This window comes from the organism of the source record quoted next, unplaced genomic scaffold (genome assembly GCF_019419815.1).
Source record: "Pyrus x bretschneideri cultivar Hongxiangsu unplaced genomic scaffold, Pyrus_bretschneideri_v1 Contig11, whole genome shotgun sequence".
Classification (NCBI taxonomy): Eukaryota; Viridiplantae; Streptophyta; class Magnoliopsida; order Rosales; family Rosaceae; genus Pyrus; species Pyrus x bretschneideri.
In genome coordinates, this window is record NW_025999402.1 from 7,199,796 (window position 1) to 7,205,983 (window position 6,188).

General features: G+C 37.8%; 2 protein-coding genes across 3 annotated transcripts; one reads left to right on the forward strand and one right to left on the reverse strand.

Moving 5' to 3' along the window:
- Nucleotides 1-270: 270 nt before the first annotated feature.
- LOC103928333 (glutathione synthetase, chloroplastic) lies at nt 271-4,429 on the forward strand. Its single transcript, XM_009337366.3, has 12 exons — nt 271-668; nt 1,074-1,243; nt 1,530-1,605; nt 1,717-1,847; nt 2,061-2,183; nt 2,279-2,359; nt 2,505-2,585; nt 2,664-2,733; nt 3,221-3,342; nt 3,470-3,609; nt 3,683-3,875; nt 4,040-4,429. The coding sequence occupies exons 1-12, from the start codon at nt 321-323 to the stop codon at nt 4,161-4,163; spliced, it is 1,659 nt and encodes a 552-aa protein (XP_009335641.2). The 5' UTR covers nt 271-320; the 3' UTR covers nt 4,164-4,429.
- On the reverse strand, nt 4,430-5,985 carry LOC103928332. Of its 2 annotated transcripts, XM_009337364.3 has the most exons (3): nt 5,422-5,985; nt 5,078-5,101; nt 4,430-4,847 (listed from the first exon to the last, which is right to left on the reverse strand). In XM_009337364.3, the coding sequence occupies exons 1-3, from the start codon at nt 5,606-5,608 to the stop codon at nt 4,534-4,536; spliced, it is 525 nt and encodes a 174-aa protein (XP_009335639.2). In that variant the 5' UTR covers nt 5,609-5,985; the 3' UTR covers nt 4,430-4,533. The 2 variants fall into 2 exon arrangements, with proteins under 2 accessions (XP_009335639.2, XP_009335640.2); XM_009337365.3 differs by lacking the exon at nt 5,078-5,101 and having other exon boundaries at nt 5,422-5,969.
- Nucleotides 5,986-6,188: the final 203 nt, after the last annotated feature.

The window sequence follows — 6,188 nt, forward strand, 5'->3', positions numbered from 1 at the left end:
ACACGCAGCCCATAAAACCTTAAATTAAACCGTAACATTAAAAAATAAGAAAATTAATGAAAATAATTTGAAAACTTTAAGTTTTAACGATAAAGACAAAATAAAAAGTAAAATAAATAATATCAGTTGACTTTTTAATAATTTTTTGTTAAAATAAACAGTATCATAAGATTTTTTTTTAAATTCCCTTAAAAAAGTATGAAAACTTTAGCACTGAATTTGGATACGTTCGTGGGAAAAAGGCATGGCTGGTATGCGACGCATCCTAGGTTCTACGATTTTAAAGCCACTTCTAAGGCCACCACCCAAAGGGGTCAAACATGGGCACTTCATATTCTTCATGCTATCATTCCACCACACTCTGTACTCACTCCCTCCTCATCTCACACCGCAAAGCCTCTGCCTTTAATCCATCCAGATTCCCAAATCCCAGTTTCAAATTCCATTCCACAGACCAAATCCCCCAGACCCATCTGAGGATCATGTCCGAGAAACCCTCTCAGGTTTTGGGTGGGAAAGTTGAAGTTGGGGAGACCCAGGAGGGAGTTTCCAAAAGACCCATGATTGATTTTCATGGGATTGATGAGGGGCTGGTGGAGAAGATGGTGTATGATGCTCTTGTTTGGAGCTCTCTTCATGGGCTTCTTGTTGGTGACAAGTCTGTTCAGGTTTGTGGGTGTTCTTGCTCTCCTGAATCTTTGGCTGGTTTTGAACGGATTGGAACAATAAAGTACGAAAAATTGAAGGTTTTCTGTCTTAGTTTTAGTTTTTAGTTGTCGAAGAAGTGTGTTAGCTTGTTGAAAAATGGGAAATTTGATCAGCATGTATTGTAGAAAATTGGATTCAGATATCTGAGAATTCAATTTAGTTTTAGTTTATTTACTTTTAATTTTTTTTCCTGGAATTTTTTTTTGTTTGTAGTTGTGTGTGAAAAAGAACTCCTAGTTTTTTTTTTTTTTTACCAAATTTAAAAGCTTTTAGTTGCCACAAGCTATGGGAAACTCTTAATCTGCATTAATTATGTGAAGGTATAACTTAAAGCCTTATATTTGATTGAATGCTGTAAATTACAGAGATCAGGAAAAGTACCTGGTGTAGGCATGGTACATGCACCGTTTGCTTTATTTCCGATGCCATTTCCAGAAAGCCATTGGAAGCAAGCATATGAGTTAGCCCCCATATTTAATGAACTTGTCGATCGAGTGAGTTTGGATGCAAAGTTTCTGCAGGATTCACTGTCCAGGTACTTTTGCTTATACCTTTTAGATTAAGCGTGTGATTTGGAAAATGAGCAAGCTCACAGTTTAGCTTAAATGAACCTAAGAACGCGGGTTAGTGCAGCCAAACCCTTTTGTGTGTCTCCCCAACTCGGGGAAACTTGGCCCTAACAACCTTAGTTTGAACTTTAACAATTGTGTATGGGGATAAGTGAGAAAATCAACTTACATGACGGTTGTAGTGTTTATCTATTGGCTCTAGAGATTAGAGCTTATTCCTGGTCTAATATAATCACAATCTTCACATCACAGAATGAAGAAAGTGGATGCTTTTACATCTAGACTTCTAGATATTCATTCCAAGATGCTAGAGATTAACAAGAAAGAGGTAAAACTATATATCAATGTAGCATTTGGAGATCAATTATTGTGAGACGAGAACTTTATTTTCGTAGAATGAGTTGAATTTCTCTAAACTTTTTTTTAATCGCTGAAACAGGACATACGCTTGGGTTTACATCGCTCAGATTATATGCTTGATGAAGAAACTAAACAACTCCTTCAAATAGAGATGAACACAATTTCAGCTTCATTTCCGGGACTCGGTTGTCTTGTTAGCGACCTTCACAGGTTAACTTATAACTTATTGGATATTTTGCAAATAACATGTATTCAGTGGTTTGTTTATGAATTTCTGACTAGTCAATGTAATGCTAGGTTCAACTAATGAAAATTTTCCTGTATATTTGATTGTGTGTATATCTGTTAATATTCTCATATTTCCAATGCCAAAAGATTAAGCCCAAGATTACCAATTATTTACAATTAGCCTCTATTTTCCAGGAGCTTACTTAATCACTATGGAGAATCTCTTGGATTAGATTCCAAAAGAGTTCCTAATAATCCTGCAGCCACTCGGTTTGTAGAGGCTTTGGCTAAAGCTTGGATTGAATACAATAACCCCAGGTTAGAACTGAAACAATATTTCATTTGTTTCCTTCTGCTGCTGCTATATTCAATGAAGCGATTAAGGGTGCATTTAACTTAACATATACATACAGGGCCGTAATCCTGTTCGTGGTTCAGCCTGAAGAGCGGAACATGTATGACCAACACTGGCTTTCTGCTCTGTTGAAAGAAAGATATCCTCTTTAGCTTTAAATAAGCTTTCATGTTGGAGAAAATGGTATTTCTTGGAAAATATATAATTATCAACTATATGCTTATATCTTTAGTAATAAACTAGTTAACAGAACTCATGAATAATGTTCCTTAACTGTATAACACACATAATGTATCAACTCTTCGGAGAACGTTGGCCGAAATTGATGCAGAGGGGGAGCTTCAACCAGATGGAACACTCGTTGTGTATGTACCCTTCTAGATTTGTGGATCTAGCATGTTATATCTTTGACTTTGATATCTAAAAAAGCTTCGAACTTGCAGGGGTGGCCAAGAAGTTGCAATTGTTTATTTCAGAGTTGGGTATGCACCAATCCATTATCCTTCTGAATCAGTAAGCAAGTCTTACACTTTCCTGCTACTCAAATACTAATTCTGTTTCAAGAATAGTGGAACATTCTTCCTTTTAGTGGTGAACATCTGTTGTTCATTAGCAGAAAATGTAGTTACTTATCTGCAATAAGGGTACAAAGTAGATGACCAAATTTCTAATCCGTAGTCATATGTATTTATCCTATGTCTGTTCGGGGGTGAATTTGGTTGGTTAATCCTGCATTTTTTTTTAGGTTTGTAAGGGCACAGCGACCACGTCTGCTTGTATGTGTCTTTATTTTATCTAAACCTGAATTGAATAATTTCTATGCATCTATCTTGGCCGTGTAAAACTTGTAATTGCCCATTACGGTTCTTTGTTGCTTTGAAAATATGCTTAAGATGGCACTTAACGCATTACTCATAAAAGGAAAAGGATACTTCAATCGCCTAATATAACCTCAGAATATGATGATATGGCTTTTAATACGATGTTCCTCAATTTATAGGAGTGGAGAGCAAGGCTCCTTATGGAGCAGTCATCTGCCATCAAGTGCCCCTCAATTTCTTATCACTTAGTCGGGACCAAAAAGATTCAACAAGAACTTGCAAAGCCTAATGTTCTTGAGAGGTATTGCTGGATCAAAACTCCTTCCATTTTTTTCCTCGGCATTGTATGAATCATAATTTTAGGGAAGAATGGTTACCATTGTTACAACCAGTAACGTCATATCTTTCTATCATCTTCACGTGAGCAGGTTCCTCGATGATAAAGAAGACATTGCAAAATTGCGGAAATGCTTTGCAGGATTGTGGAGTTTGGATGACTCGGATATTGTCAAAAAGGCAATAGAGAGCCCTGGGTTATTTGTTATGAAGCCCCAAAGAGAAGGCGGAGGTAAATGGTTTAAACTTTGCTCTACTGTTGTTGTAATGACAAGTGTTATTGACGAGTCATTGTTACACTTCAGGGAACAACATCTACGGCACTGATGTAAGGGAAGCCCTCACAAGATTGCAGAAGGAAGGATCAGAAGCAGATGCTGCTTATATCCTAATGCAGAGGATATTCCCTACTGCTTCTCACACATTCTTGATGCGCGAGGGTGTATGTTATAAAGATGATACCATATCTGAGCTGGGGGTATACGGTGCTTACTTAAGGTATACGACTTTTATGACTAAATCTTCAGGTTTCTGTTGTTTCCTTTTTTTCCTTCTCTTTATTTGCACAGGTACAATCCACTTCTGTCGGCATTGTTTATACTGTGCGAATAACAGCTGTACCAAAGCGTGGAATCATAGTGCCACATTTTTCATTGATGCAGGAACAAAGATAAAGTGATCTTGAACGACCAATGCGGCTACCTGATGCGGACAAAGGTTTCCTCATCAGATGAAGGTGGAGTTGCAGCTGGATTTGCGGTCTTAGATAGTTTATATCTAACCTGAAGAAGCCAGCTTCCTAGGTATGCTTAAATGGGTTAATTGTAGAGCCAAACAGTTCGTGATCGATTTATTTACTCATACAAAACATATTCGCCACAATGTTCGAGATAGTACTGAGATCTAACAAGCCAAAGAACGCTTTTGTGTATTTTTTTGCATTTTTCTCTTCAATTGTATGCAAAGCGCATTTTTTTCGCAATTATTTTTGCACTTTTGTGTACAATTTCTTCTTGCCACTACTTTCTTAATCGCATTCAAAATTTTGGATATGATGGATAATATGAATTCATTCTCAAAACGATGAAACGTTAGTAGAAAATTCATATCCACAACTAACGAAAAAGATTATACGAAAATTTCATGATGACTTCATTCAAGAGTATGCTCTTTTATCGTTCCACCCGAGCTCCCGAGCTCGTTTCTCCCATGCTTCCGAAAGCCTAAGCTCTTCTGCAAGTTCTGCTTCTGCCCTCTCCCTTGCTTCTTCACAAGTTTCGACTCCTACATTACATTTTTCTGCCTCCCTTTGGAAGAGTGAAGAGACTTTCCTAGCCCCCATTAACGCTGCATCGGCCCGTTGCAGGGTTTCGTTGGCGACGGTTTGCTGCAAACTTAGCTCTTCCGACATCAAGGCGATGATGTCCTTCTCCATCTCCTCTTTCATTTCTGGTTCATGTTTTCCGCAGTCTGCAAATTAGTGAAAGATATGACATTGACAATGTTTTTCGTCTGAAACATGAGAGCAAGTTAGCTACAGCAGGGATGCCACTGAGACAACATTACACGCCAATCATGCACTTCTATGAGTTTTCATTTTACCAAGTGACAACGGTGATTGACTTGAGATACAACTACAGTGGCATCACGTATAACTAAATTTTCACACAAATGGATGCATGACAGGTGGTTAAACTGACCTGAAATTGAGCTATTGATAATATCTGGTTAAGTAAGAAATGAAAACAAAGGTTAATTAATATATATATGAAATATTTCCAAAATAAATTCCAATATAATCAAGAAAATCAGCGTAAATCTATAGTGCTCCGGTGTAATCTTTAGTGATGACTGGACTCGCGTGTTTTAATCTAAACATTTCAATCTAACTGTTCATAAAACAATTTATCACATACACCAGTGTACTGTAGAACGACCCGATTTCAATACTACTTTACAATTTGCTCAACAAAACCAAATCGAGTGACATCATGTGTTCTGCTAAAAATAGCAACATTTCTACATTTGGGGAAGTGAATCTCACCTACAGGTGCGGAATCGAAATCTGTTGAACAATCACAAGGACATTGCGGACACGAACTGTTCTCCTTCCAGCTCCAGTACAACGTTGGACGTACGACAGCGTACCCGACCAGCCACAAACCTACTAACACAAAAACCAGCCTCAGAACACCATTACTGCAATTCCCATGTTCTGTCAGATGAGCCATCAGTTTCCAGAACAAAACCCAAATTTGGTTTGATTCCGAAAATGCAGGTTGCCCAAGATCAGATATCAAAAACCCATTTGAGGATTTCAATAAAGCTTCGACCTTTGATTGCTGGCGTCTGGGAGTGTGTGCAAAAATTGGACAATATCCAATCAAAGATGCCCACTTTTGTTTCAGGTGGAATTTTGATCTCTGTGGGTGTGTGAAAGACAACCTCTGCTTTTTTGCCGAAATCAATGAGACCTAGCTCCCGGTAAAGTGTAAAGGAGTAGAGAGAGAGAGAGAGAGAGAGAGAGAGAGCTAGTGTGAGAGAGGGAAGATACTGTTTACGAGTTTGGGTTAAATAAGAATGCTGCTTTACCCTTTAATGATGGTGTTTGGTTGAAAAAAGGACACATCTGTTTTGTGAAATATGCGGTCTGGCTAATGTTGATAAATCACATGTGACTCTCAGCCACGCATATTCTTGTATGTAACCGGTTTTATTTCGCTTATTAGTGTCTCTCTTATCACATGACATCTTATATTAGTATCTCTTTCATTACGTAACACATTAGTATCTTTCTCATTACGTGACACG

Bases quoted from the DNA above. Each gene is read 5' to 3' on its own strand.
- LOC103928333 (XM_009337366.3), top strand. From the start codon at position 321: ATGGGCACTTCATATTCTTCATGCTATCATTCCACCACACTCTGTACT. The intron at 669-1,073 runs GTTTGTGGGTGT...TGTAAATTACAG, and splicing joins TTGGTGACAAGTCTGTTCAG to AGATCAGGAAAAGTACCTGG. The intron at 2,734-3,220 runs GTAAGCAAGTCT...CTCAATTTATAG, and splicing joins TCCATTATCCTTCTGAATCA to GAGTGGAGAGCAAGGCTCCT.
- LOC103928332 (XM_009337364.3), bottom strand. From the start codon at position 5,608: ATGGCTCATCTGACAGAACATGGGAATTGCAGTAATGGTGTTCTGAGG. The intron at 5,102-5,421 runs GTGAGATTCACT...TTACTTAACCAG, and splicing joins TTTCGATTCCGCACCTGTAG to ATATTATCAATAGCTCAATT. The intron at 4,848-5,077 runs GTCAGTTTAACC...ACTAATTTGCAG, and splicing joins TATCAATAGCTCAATTTCAG to ACTGCGGAAAACATGAACCA.